This window comes from Prionailurus viverrinus, chromosome B3, assembly GCF_022837055.1.
Source record: "Prionailurus viverrinus isolate Anna chromosome B3, UM_Priviv_1.0, whole genome shotgun sequence".
In the NCBI taxonomy this organism is placed as follows: domain Eukaryota; kingdom Metazoa; phylum Chordata; class Mammalia; order Carnivora; family Felidae; genus Prionailurus; species Prionailurus viverrinus.
This window is the reverse complement of record NC_062566.1, coordinates 111164715-111185175: the sequence shown is the minus strand read 5'-3', so window position 1 is coordinate 111185175 and position 20461 is coordinate 111164715. Positions and strand designations below refer to the sequence as shown.

Below are 20461 nucleotides of genomic sequence, written 5' to 3'. Positions count from 1 at the left end.
ATAGGCTACCTATGTCCGGGAAGGAAATGCAACACCCGACAGTCTCACTACATGGGTTTGGGGGCAGACGGAGGGGACCCGCTGGGCATGGGGAGGGCGTCTTCCCTGAATGAGAATCGAGGCATCAGAGACTGAACAGAGAACAAGAAGGGCCTGGCCTGGATCAGTGCTGGCCGTGGACGGGTCCCCAGAGATGGAATGCTTGTGGCACATGCTTGGTGGGCAATAAAGGACAGAAATGGCCCTCTTGTCCCAGAGGCAGCCAAGTGTTGGGGGGGGGGGGGGGGGCGGGTGTAAGTGACATCCAGGAAGGGTGCAGAGGTACAGAAGCTGGAAGAAGCAGGGAAGTCCAGGCAGATAAGGCTCTGGGTTCTCTCCCCTTTGGGGCCACAGCCAGAGGACAGAACACCCAGTTGCATAATCCTTCTATTTGCCCAGAGCCACATTTTGTCCTGAAGCTTGCTGCCCTGGGAGGTGACGGAAGAAGGCACCCAGCAAAGACCGGGCAGGGAAGGGAGTCGGCAGCGAACGAGGGGTGTGCCGGGTGCCCCTGGCCTTCCGCCGCCACACAGGAGAATGGAGCCCCACAATGTGACTGCCACGCTCAACTTCACCCTCCCACCCAACTTCGGCAAGCGCCCCACCGACAAGGCACTGAGCGTCATCCTGGTGTTCCTGCTCCTTATCATCATGCTCTCGCTGGGCTGCACCATGGAGTTCAGCAAGATCAAGGCTCACTTCTGGAAGCCTAAGGGGCTGGCCATCGCCCTGATAGCACAGTACGGCATCATGCCCCTCACCGCCTTTGCACTGGGCAAGGTCTTCCAGCTCAACAACATTGAGGCGCTGGCCATCCTTGTCTGCGGCTGCTCACCCGGGGGGACCCTGTCCAACATCTTCAGTCTGGCCATGAAGGGGGACATGAACCTCAGGTAGGACTGGAGGTGAGGAGGGAGCAGCCTGGGCATGGGAGCTGCATTGGAGATGTCAGAGTCTAGGGGGAAAGCTGGGCTAAAGCCAGGATGGGGCGTGAGCGGGGGCCAGGTGGATGCTAGGGCAGGGGGTGGTGGGCATTGTCGTCCAGAGTCTATGCAGGGCTGGAGGTAGGATCTGGGGTAGACCTTGGTTTAAACACCAAGTCAAAGGGGCCCACCTGGTCCAGGGGCCTCCTGAAGACTCCCTCACAAGTGGGCCACAAGGACTGTCTTGAAGGAGTAGTGATTTAAACCCGAGGGGCCTCTGGGAAACTCTGCCCACTTACCATGGTGGGCAAGTGGTCTGCCTTGAGACCAGAGGTCCGAAAGGGAGTGCAGATGGTCCAAGCCACCCTGGAACCACAAAGCACTTCCAATCCCTGCAGAATAGGCAAGACGTTCCAAAGATCCTTCCAACTATCCAGGCAGTGAGGGGTTCTTTTAACTTTCCCTGTGGGCCCATCGGGCACAGGAACGCATCTGTGCAAACACACAACCAGGCAGATCCTCGAGTTTCCCAACACTGGCACAGGCCATGCTGGGCCACATCTCAACCCAACTGGGAGGGAAAACACCAGCAGTGTCCTCTCACCCAAAGCCTCTGAGCAGAAGTCGGCAAAGGCTCATTTCCGCAGGGGCCGGCTGAACACCTGTCCTTCCAAACAGGTGGGACTCTGATCTAGAACACCTGCCAGAATGAGGCCATTTCGGTCCGGGGCTCCAGCCCCAGCAGCAGCCCACGCTGGCTGAGGGAAACTCATCAGCGAAAGCTCTTGCCTTTCTGTGAGGCTCAGTCCCCAGCCTGCCTCCTCTGACGTTCAGTCCTCAGTGGAGACCTTCTTCCATCCATGCCTGTGTTGGCCAGCACCCTACCAACTCCAGTAAGCAAACCAGACAACTAAGGAAACCCCGTCTGTGATGTAGAGTGAGACCACCGCTCTTTAAATGAAAAAAACAAGAGTGAGCTGGTCCTTCCTGGGACCCACCACCCGAGCTCTGGCCTCTCCACCCACGAGACTCAGCCCTCACGGAGGTAGCTGATGGGAAGAGAGGCACAAAGAGGGGACTTGGCTCGTACAGTCTTCCCTGGGAACACGTTCAACTACCTGTGAGGAAATTCTTCCCTCCGTCTGATCCGAGTCCTTCCTGCTGCACAGCAAACCATCAGTCTTCGGTCTGCCCTGTGGACGCGGCTCATTGCAGCCTCTGTGTCCTGAGAAATCCAGACTGTATCTTAATTCCAGTGCAGAAGGGGTGCAGGAAGTCGGGGGTCAGGGAAGGGGTATTCTCAGGGCTCTGTGAACCTGCAGAAACGGCAGAGCAAGGAAGGACCATGTAAAGAACAAGGAGACATTTTTAAGTGTAAGTGACCAGATGTCCCAGCCTCATCAGCCAATGGGTGCCAGTGAGGTCTCTCCAGTTAGGCCTGCATTTCTGAGGTTCGAGACCCCCCCGGCCCAGCCTCAGTGACTCAGGAACGTGAGCCTTCATGCTCGCCTGCTCAGCCTCCCTGTCTGGGCCCGTGGGGACTCTCACTTCTACCAAGACTCCACAAAGACAATGTTGGGATGGCCACCTCCTGCCATATCGTCCCTGCAAACAGACAAACCTCCCATGCACATTAAACCATGCCTTAGAGCCCAATGGTGCAATATGTATCTCATCATCTACCTTCACGCGCTGCCAGACTTTAAATTCCAATTGGAGTTCATCTGGGACAACATGTTACATGTATTATACTGAAAGGATACTGATAATAAAAAACAGCCAGGCACTGCTCCAAGCACTTTCCGTGAAATCCTCATACAGCATCCCGTGAGGAGGTGCTGTAAATAGTCCCATTTTATTTATTTTTTATTTTTTATTTTTTTTAAATTTTTTTTTCAACGTTTATTTATTTTTGGGACAGAGAGAGACAGAGCATGAACGGGGGAGGGGCAGAGAGAGAGGGAGACACAGAATCTGAAACAGGCTCCAGGCTCTGAGCCATCAGCCCAGAGCCTGACGCGGGGCTCGAACTCACGGACCGCGAGATCGTGACCTGGCTGAAGTCAGACGCTTAACCGACTGCGCCACCCAGGCGCCCCAATAGTCCCATTTTAAAGATGAGGAAATTGAGGGTTGCCTGGGTGGCTCAGTCAGTTGAGCATCTGACTTTGGCTCAGGTCGTGATCTCATGGTTCACAGGTTCAAGCCCCACGTCGGGCTCTGTGCTGACAGCTTGGAGCCTGGAGCCTGCTTCAGATTCTGTGTCTCCCTCTCTTTCTGCCTCTCCCCTGCTCATGCTCTGTCTCTCTCTCTCTCTCTCTCTCTCTCTCTCTCTCTCTCTCTCTTTCTCAAAAATGAATAAACATTAAATAATAATAATAATAAATAAATATGAGGAAACTGAGCCTAAGAAAGGTTAATACATTTGTCCAAGGTCTGGGAGACTCCAGATCCTGCACCTTTACTCAAATACCTTCATGGGGTGCCTGGGTGGCTCAGCCGGTTGAGTGTCCAACTCTTGATTTCCACTCAGGTCATGATCAGGTGGTGGGATCGAGCGCTGTGTGGGGCTCCGTGTTGAGCATGGAGCCTACTTGGGATTCTCTCTCTCTCTCTCTCTCTCTCTCTCTCTCATCTCTCTCCCTCTGTCCCTCCCCCTGCTCAGGCACTCTCTCTAAAATAAAATTTTTTTTTATAAAAAAAGAATTTTTTTTAAATCCTTTCAGGGCCCGGCATGTGTATAGATGAGCCAAGTGGCTGATGGGCCCCCTAAGCAGGGCAGATGCCGCATGTCTGCTGTGGGTGTTCTATGGGAGCCACTGTGGCTGATTCAAGAGAAGGCATTTTTAAGTGAATCTCCATTTTTAAGTGAAATCTCCAAATTTTTCAATATTGGCAACTCATTAAAAAATTTTAAAACACGGTGCAAGCCAAAAAAAACGTGTGTTCAGGAGCCAGCTGTAGCTCAAAGGCTGCCAGTACGACACCTCTCTTTAAGTACAAAACGATAGGATTTGCCACTGAGAGTTGGGGTGGGGGCGGTTAAGACTCCCATTGCATTTTATAGACGAGGAGCTGAAGTGCAGAGACCTACCAGAGGTTTCCCAGAATTTGGGGGGAAAGTGTACAGATGTCCAAAAGCAGGGCATGCGCAGTGCTCTGAGAACTTAAGCAGGAAGGAGGAGTAAGGAACTCCACGTGCCCCTTTCCCTCTGGCCCTCTGTCCCCCGAGGGACAACCAGGTCCATGATGTTCCTACGGAACAGGCTCCAGTCTCCGAAATGGAGCCTGGTCAATCACCTCCCCTCCCTGTCTCTCAGGGTAAACTGAGGATCGCGACAGTCATAGACACCAGCAAGGTAGGAGGTGCACCCGGCACCTGCACAGCAGTCCACCAGAGGTCTTGGGGCATGGTTTCCAAGGCACACCCCGAGGCACACCGCGTCCCAGAGCAAATTCCAGAACTCCTGACACACCAAGCCAAAGTAAGCATGACTCCTCTGCTCAAGGACATCAAAACAAGCACACTAGTTGTGTGTGGCTCTTCTCCTCAGAAGAGATCAATAGTAGCCCTGTAGCCCCTGTGCGCCCCTCCCCAATCCCGTGCCCCCTACCCACCCCGAGGGAGCACAGACCCTTTTATACTAGTGCTACAGGCAGTACTTGTATATATCCATAGGCAAGACACATTGTTGTCCTTGTGTTCTTAAAATTTGTATAAACAGTACCATACTGCCCTTATCATTTGCCAGCTTGCTTTTTTGAGATGTAGGCATATGAATAAAATAGCTACTTTGTGCCTCTGGACCGCAGTGTCCTTTGCTTGAATGTATCTGTTCTAGTGGCAGACGTTTCGGGGGATTTCTGGTTCTGCTGCTGTGAACAGTCTTGTACCCTATGCCCCTGCGCTGCCACGTGAGAGTGTATATAATAAAAACAGCACTTCTAGGTCGTAGGGTTCACACATCCACAAATGAGTCTCCAGAGTAGTCATTCCGGGTCACACTTTCCCGAGCAGTGTAGATAGATCCTTCTTCCTCCTTGTCTTCGCTGTACTCGGAGTTGTCAGACTCTGATAGTTTTCGCCACCTGGTAAGAGTGAAATGGGTCACAGCAGTGTTAAATGTGATCTCAAGAGAGGCTTAGCACATTGTCATAGGTTTATTGACCATTTGGCGGAAGACTGGTTCACCATTGGTCTTCCAGAAATAAGTCTTTGCCTATTTCTCTAATGAACTGTTGTGTTTTTCTCTTTGATTTGTAGTTATTTGTTGTTCTGACGCGTTGCAGTGGTCTACTCACAGTTTGGGGCTGGCCTTTATATTTTGATAATGATGTCTCATAACACAGAGTGCTTATTTTAATTTGGTTGAATTTACCAATATTTTTTCTTAGTTTGTGTTTGGTGGGGGGTCCTTTAGGAAATCATTTACTACACTCAAGGTCATGAAGATATTCCCCTACATTTTCTTTGACAAGTTTCAAAGTTATGCTTTTCACATGGAGATTTGCAATCAACCTAGCGCTTATTTTTACGTATGGTGTGATCTAATTTTATCTTTTCCATATGAATAGAGAAAATTCCCAGTACCACTGAGTGAATTTTTCTCCAGTAAGTTGTACTGCCATCTCTCACATAGATAACATTCACAAATGTGCATGGGTTTGTGTCTGGGATGTCTCCTCTATTGGTCTATGTGGCTCTTTGCACGAGCACCAAATTTTCTTAATTACAATGACTTTATAAGTCTCAATATTTGAAAGGCAAATCCCCACACCATGTTCTTCCTGAAAATTATGTTAGCTATTGTTGGCCCTTAACTCTTCACTTGAATTTGGGGATTAGTTCTCAAGTCTACAAAAATATTTCTGGACTGTTGATTAAATTCATAGATAAATTTAGAGGCCATCTTTATAATATTGGGTCTTCCCATCCATGAAAATGATAGAGCTTTTCTTTTTATTTGGACTTTATTTTATACCTTTCTATGGAGTTTTATAATTTCTTCTATAAAGATCTTGCATATCTCTTTTAGATTTATTTCTAAACATTTTATATTTGTTTCTTTTTCTTATTTATTTATTTTGAGAAAGAGACAGAGAATGAGCAGGGGAGGGGCAGAGAAAGAGAGAGAGAGAATCCTAAGCAGCCTCTGCAGATCCCGACGTGGGGCTTGAACGCACCAACAGTGAGATCATGACCTGAGCTGAAGCCCAAGAGTCGGATGCCTAACTGACTGAGCCACCCAGGCGCCTCCTTCATATTGTTAATGTTTTTAGAAACTCATGGATTCTCTTCCTTACTAGTTATGAATTCACTTGGATTTCCTCTGTTGACAGTCCAATCATTGGCATGTAATGAAAGTCTGGTTTCTTTTTTTCCCATCCCATACAGTTTCTATTTCTTGTTTTGCTGTGCTAGCAAAGACATATATAGGATGATTTACAATTAACTGTGATAGTAATAGATATCATTTGCTTTATCTTTCTTCTTAGAGGAAACTTTTTTTTAATGCTTAGTTTTGAGAGACCAAGAGAGTGTGAGCAGGGCAAGTGCAGCGAGGAGAGGGGGACAGAATCCCAGGTTGATTCCACCCTGACGGCAAAGAGCCCTATGTGGGGCTGGAACCCATGAATCAGGAGACCATGACTTGAGCCAAGGTCAGATGCTTAACCAACCGAGTCACCCAGGCGCGCCGCCCTAAGAGGAAACTTTCTAATTTTTCACCATGAAGTTTACTGTTTGCTGTACTTTTTGATAGATACCCTTTTCAGGTTAAGGAATTCTATTCTGTTGCTAGTGTGCTAATTTTTGTAATGCATGAGCAATGAATTTTGTTGAATGACAATTTTCTGTATCTATCAAATGATACCATTTTTACTTCAATGTGATAATACAGTGATATAGGTCAGTGGATTTAGTCTAATGTTAACCCACTCTTACATTGCTGGGACAAACCCATCTTATTTTTTGTATTATTTTATAAAAGCATTGCTAATCTGCTAATAATGTATTTATGACTTCTTCTTTGTTCACGAGAACGGCCCCTAACTTTCCTTCCTCATGATATCCTTTTGCAGCTTTGGTTCTAAAATTACACTATTCATATACAATAAATTGGGGCATACAATTTACAATACAAAAGGTTTCCCCCTTTTGTATTGTCTGTATAATAGTGAGACCATCTGTACTTTGAACGTCTGGCCGAGCTCTGCTATAAAACCATATACATCATGTGGGGTTTGGAGGGTAGGTTTTCACTTCCTTCATATCCTTCAGCAATACTAAGGTTTCAGCTTCATTTTGAATTGGTTTTTGTAGTTTATATTTCCCAGGAAATTGTCCATTCAATCTAAACTGAAAAATGAAAGTACAAAACTGGCCTCGGTTTCTTCTAGAACTCTCTAAAATCTTTAATGTGTCTGCAGTTATGTTCCCTTTTTCATTCCTAATACAATCAATGGTGCCTTCTCCCTTTTTCCTGGGTTAGCATGCCAGAGGAGTCTTTTCTTGGACTTGGCAGAGAAACTACTCTTGGTTTAATTGACCCTCTCATTGTATGTAATTTTTGTACATCATTTCTTTCCTCTATTTTCATGAGTTTCCTTTGTTTTTTTCTAAGTTTCTGGGTAAGATATTTAGCTCGTTTTTACTCTTCTGCTTTCCCTATGTAAACATTTAAGGCTCTAAACATTTTCCTCTAAGAATTATTTTAGCTGCTCCCCAGATTTAATTATTTTTTATTGAGCTATAATTCATATACTGCGAAGTTCACTCTCTTAGAGTGTATCATCCAATAGTTTTCCGTATGCTCGCAAGGTTGTCCGACTGTCACCACTATCTACTTCCAGAACATTTAATCATCCCCCAAAGAAACCAGTTAGCAGTCACTACACATTCCTCTCTCACCTGAGCCCCTGGCAACCACTAATCTATTTCATGTCTATCAATTTTATATAAGTGGAATCACACACTATGTGGTCTTTTATGTTTCTCCTTCTTCCACGTAGCACACTGTTGTCAAGGTTCACCCATGTGGTAACACGTAGCAGGTACTTAACACATTGCTTTTTGTGGCTGAATAATATTCAGTTGTATGGATACACCATGTTTTGCTTATCCGTTCTTCAGTTGACATTTTTACTGTTTTCCACTTCTTGGCTATTATGAATAATGCTTCTATGAACATTAGTATACAAGTCTTTGTGTCAACATACATAACAACCTATGTTTTGATTCTCTTGAGTATGTATCTAGAATTGCTGGGTCGTTCTGTAACTGTCCCATCAACAACACAGGAAGATTCCTGCTTCTTCACATCCTCACCAAACTTATTATCCATCATTTTTATTGTAGCCATACTATTGGGTGTGGTGATCTCCTCATGTTTTGATTTATATTTCTCTAATGACTATTGATGTGGAGCATCTTTTCATGTGCTTATTTGCCATTGGTATATCTTCCTGGATAGTGTCCTTTGAAACACAAACATTTTTAATTCTGAAGAAGTTAAATATATCTATTTTTTTCTTTGGTTGTTTGTGCTTTAGGTGTCATTTAAAAAAATTTTTTTTAAGTTTATTGAAAGGGACAGGGACAGCGCGAGTGTGATAGGGGCAGAGAGAGAGGGAGACCGAGAATCCCAAGCAGGCTCCGCACTGTCAGCACAGAGTCTGACGTGATCGAATTCATGAAACCGTGAGATCATGACCCGAGCCAAAATCAAGAGTCGGACACTTACGACTGAGCCAGCCATGTGCCCCTCATTTCTACGAATTATTGTGTAATCCAGGGTCAGCTCCCATGTGTTTTAAAACATGTGTGGCATCATTATGCTTTTCCAAATATTTTTTCCGTTATGATTTTATATTTGACTGTGAGATAATTAGATCTTTTCTTTTCCAACAGTTCTTTTATTATGGATATCTCGGTTTCAACTCTCCTTTATAAGCATAAGACCTCAGTTCTGGTCCCTCCCTTGGGCAATAAAACCTAAGCCTCCAGATTCCCAGACAAACACCCCCCCTCCCTCCCCACTCCATGCGGTGCAGCTCCAGCCTGACTTCACCCACCAACTCCTTTGCATTCTGTCTCTGGTACCTGGAAACTTCCCTAACTTTCCTACAAGCTCAAATATGTGTTCATAAGTGTTTTAGATGTTCACAGAGGAAGGATTTTCCCATTATTAAGTTCTCAGCATTTTTTGAGGGTCTCTCCTCACCTCTGATGTCTTTTTTTTTTTAAGTTTTATTTAAGTAATCTCTACACCCCACATGGGGCTCCAATTCATGACCCCAAGATCTAGAGTCATATGCTTTTCTGACCGAGCCAGCCACGTGCCTTGCTCTGACATCTTATTCCTAATGATGATACCTCTACCTGTTGCTGTTCTTGATGGCTACATTCTGGCCCCGTTGACCTAGGCCATGCTTGATGTTCAGTTAAGCTATAGTTCACCTCTGTGGAAACAACAAATTAGTGCAGATAGTTAGGGCTGTGGGAGGGGACACACACACTTAGTGGGGATTTCCTGGGCTCTTGCCAAGCCCTCATGACTAACATGCCCGCAAGAATGGAAACCAGAGTCGTATATTGTCACACGAATATCCGCAAATCCAACAATGTTCCCTAGCAGCTTCATTCTTTTGGGTGGCCTTTCTGGAAGGCCTCTCCCTGTACAGGGTCCTGTGACCAACATGTACTGGATTCCAAATAGAAATGGTAGTAGTACAATTAGGATACAAATTAGAGCTGAGAAGATGTATTATGACTCAGGCTTTGGAACTCACACTCTATCATAAATAAAGATAAAGCAGAAAGTAACAAACATGAGACTATCAACCTGTAGCCTGTATCTCTTAAGCCTACTGGGAAAAGGAAAGGAATTAATGTATGTAAAGTGCTTAGCACGGTGCCTGGCACGTAGCAGGCACTCAACAAATAGTCTATATTAATGGGTGCTGTCTCTGTACTCTCCCCTGCTTCTCCCACCCAGTATCGTGATGACCACCTGCTCCACCTTCTGTGCCCTGGGCATGATGCCCCTCCTCCTGTATGTCTACTCCAGGGGGATCTATTCCGGGGATCTGAAGGACAAGGTACCTTATGGAGGCATTGTGATATCACTAATCCTGGTTCTCATTCCCTGTGCCACTGGGATCTTCCTCAATGCCAAACGGCCACAATATGTACCCTATGTCAAGAAGGTAAGAACCCGGGGCCCTGTGCAGGGAACAAGAGCACCACCATCATCTCAATGTATGGCTTGAACAGAGTCATTTGGGCTTTTTCCGTGTCCGTTTCCTTCCTCGTTGGAGAACGCAAAGGGTCTAGTATTGGTACACTTACCTCGTGGGCTGGTAATGTACATAAGAATCCTTTGGAAAAGTTAGGAGGAAAATTGTCTTTGTAACACATTTCATAACACAATTATCAGCCATCATTATTTTAATAACCAAAAGGCTTGTATGATGCACCGCCCAGATGCTAAGTTTTATGCTACACACTCTGAGGCTTCATTGTCATCAAGGAGTCGGGTACTAGCAGAAAGTGGAGGAACACACGAGGAAGATCACATACAGCACACGGGCAGGTGGGTGTGGTTGGATGTAAGAAGGTGGGGTGAGGAGCAGGGAGTCTAGAAAGGCTTCCTGGAGAGGACAGGCTTGGAAAGGGTAGGATGTGGGTCAGCCTGGGGAGAAGTCTGGATAGAGGACACTCGGGGGGAACGAGGGCAAACTTGGCTGACTTTAGGAGAAGCCACAGAAGAGCCCAGGGCAACAGGTGGTGTATGTGCTCCTAGCATTTCAGGTGTGGGGTGGGAGGGAGAGGGGTAGGGCCCCAGAGGGCTGGGGGTGGAGGGGCACTGTGGTCACACTCAGGACATCATGCCACTGCCTTGCCCTCGGAAGAATTACAGACTCTTGGAGCGTTGCCTTGGTCCCTCTACCAACTTTGTGACCCTGGAGCTCAGTCCCAGTCAGTCTCCCCTCCAGCTCACTGCTCACCCCCCAGAGCCCCAGCTCATCCTGGTACTCCTGACACTCCGAGAGCCTGCTTTTGTCTCTGCCCTGGGTCGATGCCTTGGGCCAACCTACAGGGCATGCTGCCTGGAAGCCCAAGGCTTGGCGGCAGTTTGGGGCTTGGAACAAAGAAGCTGCAAGTCAGGTTCTCAGGACTTTTCGGTTTTCACACTACCACCGTCCAGGGTAGTTCCGCCCTTGTCCTGGCACAGTCCCCATACAGTGGCCACAGCGCCCCTTCCCACCCTGTTGGAAGACCCAGAAAGGTCATTCCTCCTTTCCGAGTTCGAACACCCCACCTCAGCTCTGGATGGCATCATCCATTCCCCCTACTCTCGCTTCTCAGAGATGTCCTTTCATCGATTATGGCCCCCAACCTCCAAAGCCTCCCCCAACGTCATTCTCATTTCTTAAGTCTCCGCAGGTTTTTTCACAATTGGTGTTGACACAGGTTCACTGCTCTCCAATCTTAAAAAAACAAAACAATCCCTACAGGGCTCCAACACTTCCCTTTCCTTCCCTACCTACACTTCAGGAAACATCCCTCCAGCACACACCTTTCTCCCACCACTCCCGCCAGGGCTGCTCTCACAGGTAGCAGGCTCTCAAGTTAGTCTCAGCTACTTGAATCCCTCTTCTCTCCTCCTTGGTCTCCCATCCATTCAGCGTCTCGATGACCACCTGTTCTTTCTTCACCAAATCCAACAGACATTTCTCATCCATCCTTAACGTTTTAGCAACTTTTGGCATGGTTGACCACCGCTTCCCTCTCAGAAGCCTCCTCCCTCAGCTGGGCGCTCCTGCTTTTCCTCTCATCTTTCTGGCACGTCTCTTTGTACTCCCTGATGAGTTTCTCTGGTAAAAGTTACTTCTCTGCCTTCGCCCAAGCTTTCTTTTCTTGCCAAATTTCCCAAAGCCCAGGGTCTCTCCACCATAGATCTGGTCCTTCTCAATGACCATCTACAAGCTGATGACTTCCAGAATACCATCTTCAGCCCTCAACCTTTTCCAACTGCAGGATCCACCCATCCATCTATCCGTCCATCATTTAAGCAGGCTTCACACTTAGCAGAGTGCAACATGGGGCTTGAACTCACAACACCGAGTTGGAGACCTGAGCTGAGATCAAGAGTTGCATGCTTAACCAACTGAGCCACCTACCCACGTGCCCCCAGGATCCATTTAACTGCCAAATCTTTCTACCTGAATGTCTCATGCATTTAAAACTCAGTATGTCTTTTTTGTTTCAAGTTCTTTAAATTCCACTTAGTTAACATATAGTGTGATATTAGCTTCAGGAGTAGAATTTAGTGATCCATCAGTTCCATATAATACCCTGTGCTCATCACAAGTGCCCTCCCTAATATGCATCACCTACTTAGCCCATACCCTGCCCACCTCCCCTCCAGCAACCCTCATCTTGTTCTCTATAGTTATGGTTTGCCTCTCTCTTTTCCCCTTATGTTCATCTGTTTTGTTTCTTAAATTCCACATGAGTGGAATCATGTCTTTTTTTTTCTGACTTATTTTCTAATCACATTACACTGTAGTTCCATCCACACCATTGTAAATGGCAAGATTTCATTCTTTTTTATGGCTGAGTAGTATTCCGTGTGTGTGTGTGTGTGTGTGTGTGTGTGTGTGTGTGTATCACAATTTCTTTACCCATTCATCAGTTGATGGACATTTGAGCTCTTTCCATAATTTGGCTATTATTTATCTTTATTTTTAAAAATTTGTAATTTATAATTTGGCTATTGTTGATAGTGCTGCTATAAACATCAGGTGCATGTGCCCCTTCAAATCAGTTTTGTATCCTTTGGGTAAATACCTAGTAGTGCAATTGGTGGGTCCCAGGGTAGCTCTATTTTGAGCTTTTTGAGGAACCTCTGTACTGTTTTCCAGAGTGGCTGCACCAGTTTGCATTCCTGCCAACAGTGTAAGAGGGTTCCCTTTCTCCACATCTTTGCCAACATCCGTTGTTTCCTGAGTTAATTTTAGCCATTCTGACAGGTGTAAGGTGATATCTTAATGTAGTTTTGATTTGTATTTCCCTGATGAGTGATGAACATCTTTTCATGTGTCTGTTGGCCATCTGTATATCTTCTTTGGAAAAATGTCTATTTGTGTCTTCTGCCCATTTCTTCACTGGATTATTTGGTTTTTGGGTGTGGAGTTTGAGAAGTTCTTTATAGATTTTGGATACTAACCCTTTATCAGTTATGTCATTTTGCAAATCTCTTCTTTCAGTTTTGTTGTTTCCTTCACTGTGCAAAAAAGGTTTTTAGCTTGTAGAAGTCATAACAAATGAAAGGTGGTTCAAGATGGTGGCACAGAAAATTCTTGCAGTCACTTCCCACAGGCACACCAAACACACGCTTATATATGGTCAGTATGTCTTAAAGCCATCTCCTCCCCGTTATTATCTCAAAGAATGGCATTCCATGTGCCCAGCTGCCTAAGCCACAAAACCATTTGGTCTTTTTCAATGTCCTCTCCATTCCCTGTCACATTCACCTGAAGAGGTGATTGGCTATTCTGCTGTCGCTCACTTGGATCCATCTATTCCTCTCGACCTGTGACAACACTACCGTCACTTGGGCCACTATCCTCTCTCACAACTGAAACGGCCTTCGAACCTGGCTCCTCGATCAGGTTCAACCTGAGGATGGAGACGGAAAGAACAAACTCCGTCACGTCTCTCCACTGCTTAAAACACCTCCCTGGTTCCATACTCTCTGCAGGATAAACTTTCAATCCCCTTATGTAGACTCCCCGGCTCTTCTTGATTTGCTAAAGCCAACCCCCCCCCCCCCCCCCCGCCCCAAGTGTTAGCTCTTTTCTCTTTGCACATGTCCTTCCCTCTGCCTGGACCACTCCCCACATTAGCAGGGGAAGAAAAACCCAGAAATGTTTGTGTCTATCACTTAATTTCATTCAAGATAGTTTGTGGAGGTACAGGAATACTAAAAAGAAAAAAAAAATGTAAAAATGTGAAGTGACCTCTGATAATCATTTAATCCAACTCTGTTCTTCCTCATCTTATAGGTGAAGAAGCCAAGGACCATAGTTAGTCACAACTAATATAAGAATATTATCTCCTTCTTAACTCAGAATTTAAAATATTTTTAATATTTATTTTTGAGAGAGGGAGATGGACAGAGGAACAGAGCATGAGCGGGGAGGGGCAGAGAGGGAGACACAGAATCCGGAGTAGGCTCCAGGCTCCAAGCTGTCAGCACAGAGCCTGATGCGGGGCTCAAACCACAAACTGCGAGATCCATGATCTGAGCCGAGTCAGACCGTTAACCAACCGAGCCACCCAGGCGCCCCCTAGAGACTTTCAAATCAAAACCACCCAATTTCTAACTGGCTCTGGCAAAAGGTATCTGCTCGTAAACACATTACCCAGTGGGAGGTCACACGTAGATAATGCCAAGATACAATTTCTTGGATGCTCTATTTGGAACGGCAATTCAAGTAATACTTTAACTTACCTAGGCAAGGGCTTATTCGAGTCCGTGTGGTTAGGTCGATGAACCTCAGCATGACCTGGTCGACAAGCCACTTTTACCACAAGCCATCCACCTCCCTTAAATAAGGAAGTCACTCGCTGTTCGAGTGACTCAGCCAGTCCACCTAGGCTTTTCCCGTACCTGCTGCTACTGGTGAACTGCCTCACCCGTCTCACGGCGTCTGCCAACCTGTGGCTTACGCTGCTGCCAGGGTGCTGGGTCTTCTAACACTTGCCTCTGCTCCGGCTTCCCTCGCTGTAGTTCCGCAGACTCCCTCAACGAGAGGATCTGATTTGTTCGGTCATTTCAGCAAGCTGTGGAGGCCACCTTTGTGGGAAGCGCGAGCCAGGTCATCTCCTGGGTCACCGGCAAGCGGATTTGATTGGCTGCCCACGAAATGGACATTCAGCACATGGCTTCAGTGAAGTCAGGTGGTACAAAAAACACAGTGACCTATGAAGAAGCAACTACCTACGGCCTCCGGTCTCAGCGGCAGGTTGTGGACAAACGGCAAGACTGAAGTTTTTCAACTCTGTACCTCTCTCTACAGAAGGGGCACACCAATAGGGAGGGATTAGCTCAGACAAGATGCTCTCCAAAGCCTTCAATCTTGACAATATATAGACCTCAGATGGGAAATGCCTCAGTTCTCCCTCACACCCTTCCTTGGTACTCATGTGGCCTCAACAGTTCCCAATCTAAGCACTTTCCAACGTGGGACAGGACAACCAGGAAAAACCCTTCCTGGCAGTGAGAGACAAAGCCACTTTAGTGAATACACAGACTCTTCATCAGCGAGGTTTCTGAAGAAAGATCTTGATCGAAAGGGAGCAACGTGGGGTGTCTGGGTGGCTCAGTCGGTTAAGCCTCTGACTCTGGCAGGTTATGATCTCACGGTTCGGGAGTTTGAGCCCCCCATCGTTGTCAGCAAGGAGCCTGCTTTGGATTCTCTCCCCCCCTTGCTCTGTGCCTTCCCCATGCACATGCTCACTCAAAATAAACTTAAAAAGGGGGGGACAAATGTGCAAAGAAAATCTCCTGTGAAATGGAGCCTGGAAGTCTTGAAGAGAAAGCTCTCATACACTACCACTGGCCTAATGGAAAGCTTACTTTACATACCCCAGCACGAGGAAGGATTTCTCCTTCCCAGCAATAGCCCAGCCAAGGAGAACTGCATGAAGCAGACCCTCCCGGCTTCTTTTCCTCTCTAAAAGCAAGTCCCTGTCCCGTGTACTCAGGACTTGCCTATGGTTCGCCATGGCTTGCTTGTCCCAAACTGAACTTCCTCTATTTCCAAATAAATTCATTTTGCTGGTAAACATCTGGCTCTTTTCTAAGTCAACAGTAACAAGAATGTTATTAGGTCTCTGTCCTCCAAGAAGCTTCCTAGCTACTGATTAGGAATTCCAAATAGATGGGAGATAAAAGTTTTTGCACTCCCTTGGTTTCCACCTCTGATACCCACCACCCACGCTCCGTCACTCTGCTCCTCCCCATCCCCCACCACCCTAATTGCCTTTTCTTCCTGTTTTCATTTACAGGGAGGGACCATCATCATGCTTTTGTTAAGTGTGGCCATCATAGCGCTCTCGGTCATCAATGTGGGCAAGAGTATCATGTTTGTCATGACACCACACTTGCTGGCCACCTCCTCCCTGATGCCTTTCATCGGCTTCCTGCTGGGCTACATCCTCTCTGCTCTCTTCCGCCTCAATGGACGGTAAGTATTGTTTAGACCTCTGTGTTCCATCGGCCTCATTCTTGTCCTGGTCTCTCAGGAAAAGGAGACCCAAAACCTAGGAGAGGCATTTTCCTGGCAGTATGTGCAAATGCACACACTGAACCAGGAACCCTAGACTCGGAGACATATTGGAAATAAGGTATCGAATGGCTTAGGAACAAGAGCATCTAATACCCCAAAGAGCTCATGACAAAGTGCTCCCTCCAGAGCCTAGGCTCCACCTCCTGCTGAAACCTGGTAGGTAACAACACTGGAGCAGTCCCATGCCATCGTGGTAAGTGTTAATATTCCTCCTTCCCCACTCTTCCGCCCTTTCTGCCTAGGCTTCAGTCTTGACAAGGACACCACTGGGTGACAGCTCTGCTAAGTGGCCCTAAGAGCTTTAGTGGTTGCGGACCTCTGCTGAGTCTAATTCAATTTCAAACTCAGGCGCTACTTGCAGGGACAGTCGGCCTGACAATCTGGTGTGGGATAGAGACCCTGTCTAGAGTAGCACATTTCAGGAACTTTGCCTCTTGTCAGCCCTAGACAAATGTTGCTGGAGTCTGAACACTAGTAGCACTCTAGTACCCCCTCCCCCCCAAAAAAACACTGCCTTAAAAATAAAACTTATAAAGTTACCCATTTAAAAAAAAACACACTAATAAAAAAATTACTGTAGAACATACGTAGCATGTGGTTATACAGTTGAGTCAAAAGGCTGTCAATGACTTACTGTACATTGTTTTAAGAGTGACAGGTAATAAATGGCCACACAATCAAGGGCCATCACGGTAGTCTCCCCCTAATAAATGTGTTTTCAGAATTTCTGTTAAGACACTGACCACAACTCCATGAATTAAATATGTATTCATTAGATGTAAACACCCCATCCCCCCTCCCCTTTTTAATGTTTGTTTTAAGAGAGCAAGAGGGACAGGTGGGGCCGGAGAGAGAATCCCAAGCAGGCTCCTCGCTGTGAGCAGAGCCCATGCGGGGCTTGATCCCACGAACCGAGAGTTCATGACGTGAGCCAAAATCAAGAGTCAGATGCTTAACAGACTGAGCCACCCAGGTGCCTGTTCTTTAGTCCATAAAACGAGAGCAAAACCATGAATATGTTCCAAAGATATCGGGGCTGTACCAAGTTTGGTTTTTAATCATAAAGTGTTTTGGACTCAGAGATACCCAAACCAGAAACTAGGGAACTGGACAAGGGGCCCAAGCATTTCAGATCTTCTGTATGTTCACACTGCAACTGCCCTGTGTGTAAACCCAACATACAAGCCAATGAAGGATAGTGGCTCATATCTTCCCTTCATCCCTCATCAGCCAGCCATTCTCCCAATTTTAATCTGGTAGTCCTGCAGAAGCAAATGGTGAAACCCCCAAGCTGCTCAAAAATTCTCACGAAAACTCCTGGCCACAAAACTACTAGTCACCGCTGACTTCCACGTTCATTCAATGGGTCTTGGGTGATTTGGGAGGGAGAAGGGCCAGTGTCACACCCTCCTGTCCCTTCTGAGGGCATATAGGGTTGCTTTGTTTGAACCTAACACAGGTGCAGGCGCACTGTCAGCATGGAAACTGGATGCCAAAACGTTCAACTTTGTTCTACCATTCTCAATGTGACGTTCCCCCCTCAAGTCATTGGGCCACTTTTCTTCTTCCCTCTCCTCTACATGATTTTCCAGCTTGGAGAAGGGGTTCTTCTCATCTCCATCTTTCGTTGCTATGAGAAAATCAAGCCTTCCAAAGGTGAGTACTGAATCCTTCTCCTTTGAGTTCTCCCATATCCGACCTGATCCTTTCCAGCAAGTGAGTCTCTGGCAGGGACCTTTGCAAAGGGCTTCAACTCCTATCAAGTCACTAGGAACCAGGTAGCACCAAGAAGTACAAAGGGACTTCAAAGAGCCAAGGCTCTTCTTATAACTCCACTCCATCTCTGCCTTCTAGCTAGGAGAATCAACTGTGCACAGACTTTGCACTTATGGGAGTAAGGCAAAGGGGAGGCCACGGAAGACTCAGGATGAAGAAATGGTCTTGGATATTAAATAGCTATGAGGTGTTAGTTGTGTGAAATGCCCCTATTCACAATCTGGAAAATGCAGTGTTTCCTAGGACTAGGTTCTCCGGTCCTAGAACCAGATCAGACCACAGTACCACTGGTACTCCTTTATGAAGAAAAACATATTGAAGCAATGCAATCGAATTAGCCAAAATCCAAAAAAAGACTCCCAACTCTGGTTACACAGTAAATAAAACTTAAATATAAGCTTATTACATACCTATCACAATAGTTTGATACTTTAAAACCTGATCACTATTGAATTACTTTCTAAACAGCACCTCCTCTAAGATGCTCAGAGCATTTTGCATTCTCTTTAAACTATAATAAACCTCCAGGAAACCCACTAAGTCCCTTCCTTTAAGTGGATCATTAATGTCTTTTTTTTTCAAGTCAGGAAACTTTATTTGGAATGACATTTTCAGTATTTTATAATTCTAAGCGTATTATATTCATATTATAAAGTATATTCTTAACCACTCAAATCCTTCATTTCCCATGAACTTGAGGACTCCTTCAAGATGTTTTCTACACCCTGGGGATGGACTTAGACCATAGGAGACAACTTCCCCTGGTGATTATCTTCTGGTAGTAAAAGCAAACAAACAATTAGCATATAACTGTATCAAGCAGCCAAAAAGAAACCAGTAAGTAGCTGAGCATACTTCAGAACTTTGCGTTTGTTCAAAACTACAGTGTTGTGGAAAAGAACCTCCTCTAATGCTCACCTGAAAGTGACTCAAATCTGTTGCCCGTGAAGCCTGAAATCTCCACCCTCTTGCAAAAGCAGTGAGAAGTGGAATTTTCTAAACCAACCAACCACATTCCCAAGTTTGCAGGGCTACAACACACTTAAGACCCTCTTCAGAGCCAGTGCACTGTAAGGGCTGATGCGGCTGTGCTGAGGGGGGAGATGCACAACTTTTCATGCTTCTGAGCCCTGTATCTTCTACAAAAATGGGGACAAGATAGGTGAATCCTGACTCCTATGACCACGACTCCTCACCACCTCCATACAGGCAGAAAAAGGGCTAGGCCAAATACAATGAGGGGGCCATGGAAACTCCACACTTAGAAGACCTCTTAAAGCTATCTCCTCCCTGCGCTTCTTTGCAGAACGCAAATCCATTCTGCTGAACGTAAACTCTTCCACTGCACTATCTGTACCAAGAAGTTGGAGAGGAAGTGATTTAAGAGTCAATAATTTATTAGATTGATTGGTAGTATTACCATTAGGAATGTTCAAGGGAAAGCAAAATTAAGTCATGGGAGGGAGCACCTGGGTGGCTCAGTCAGTTAAGTGTCCGATTCCTGATTTTGGCTCAGGTCATGATCTATAGATTTGTGAGTTTAAGGCCCCCATCAGGCTGCGTGTGGATAGTGCAAAGCCTGCTTGGAATCCTCTCTCTGCCCTTCCCCTGCTCATGCTCTCAAAATAAACAAAACTTAAAAAAAAAAAAAAAATTAAAGTAATGGAAGGATGCACGGTAAAAGAGATGGGGGTGGGGGGGAACCACACAAAAACATATAGAATACAACTTAACCCCTAGGATGTGCTGTCTTCCACTGAATAAGCTTTTTTATTAACAGTTACTCTCCTTCCCCACCCTTGACCCTCTTCAACTTTCCAGATAAAACAAAAATGACCTACACAGCTGCTCCAACTGAAGACACGATTCCAGGAGCTCTAGGAAATGGCACCCACAAAGGGGAGGAATGGAATGCTCCCCTTGCACAGCCTAGCTCCCCCAGGGGACTGGATTCTGGTCAGAGGATATTTCAGAAAGCCAGTGTGATAGAGTAAAAAGATGAAAGCAACACCAGAAATGAGAGTCTTTCTCCAGCACTGCCAGCAGAAACTAGCAGAAACTATCAGAACTGACAAACCTCGCCTGGTGGGAGGGCACAGAGGGAGTCTACCTGAAGAGCCTCGCCTAGCCCCAGCTTAAAAGTTGATACCTGTTTAAAAAATAAAGACTTGTGGGGTGCCTGGGTGGCTCAGTCAGTTAAGTATCCAACTCTTAATGCTAGCTCAGGTCATGATCTCATGGTTTGGGAGTTCAAGTCTGGCATTAGGCACCATGCTGTCAGTACAGAGCCCGCGTGGGATTCTCTCTGTGACACCCCCTCTCAAAAAAATAAAAAAGCTAAAAAATAAATAAAAGAATTCTTC

At 46.1% G+C, this 20461-nt stretch overlaps 1 protein-coding gene across 1 annotated transcript; it reads left to right on the top strand.

The window, feature by feature from the left end:
- Window positions 1-555: 555 nt before the first annotated feature.
- SLC10A1 (solute carrier family 10 member 1) lies at window positions 556-20031 on the top strand. The gene is given in 6 exon segments (XM_047864544.1): window positions 556-932; window positions 9959-10061; window positions 16042-16220; window positions 17782-17978; window positions 19920-20005; window positions 20008-20031. Coding segments are annotated over 6 exon segments (945 nt in total). The 5' UTR covers window positions 556-576.
- The last annotated feature ends 430 nt before the right edge of the window (window positions 20032-20461 follow it).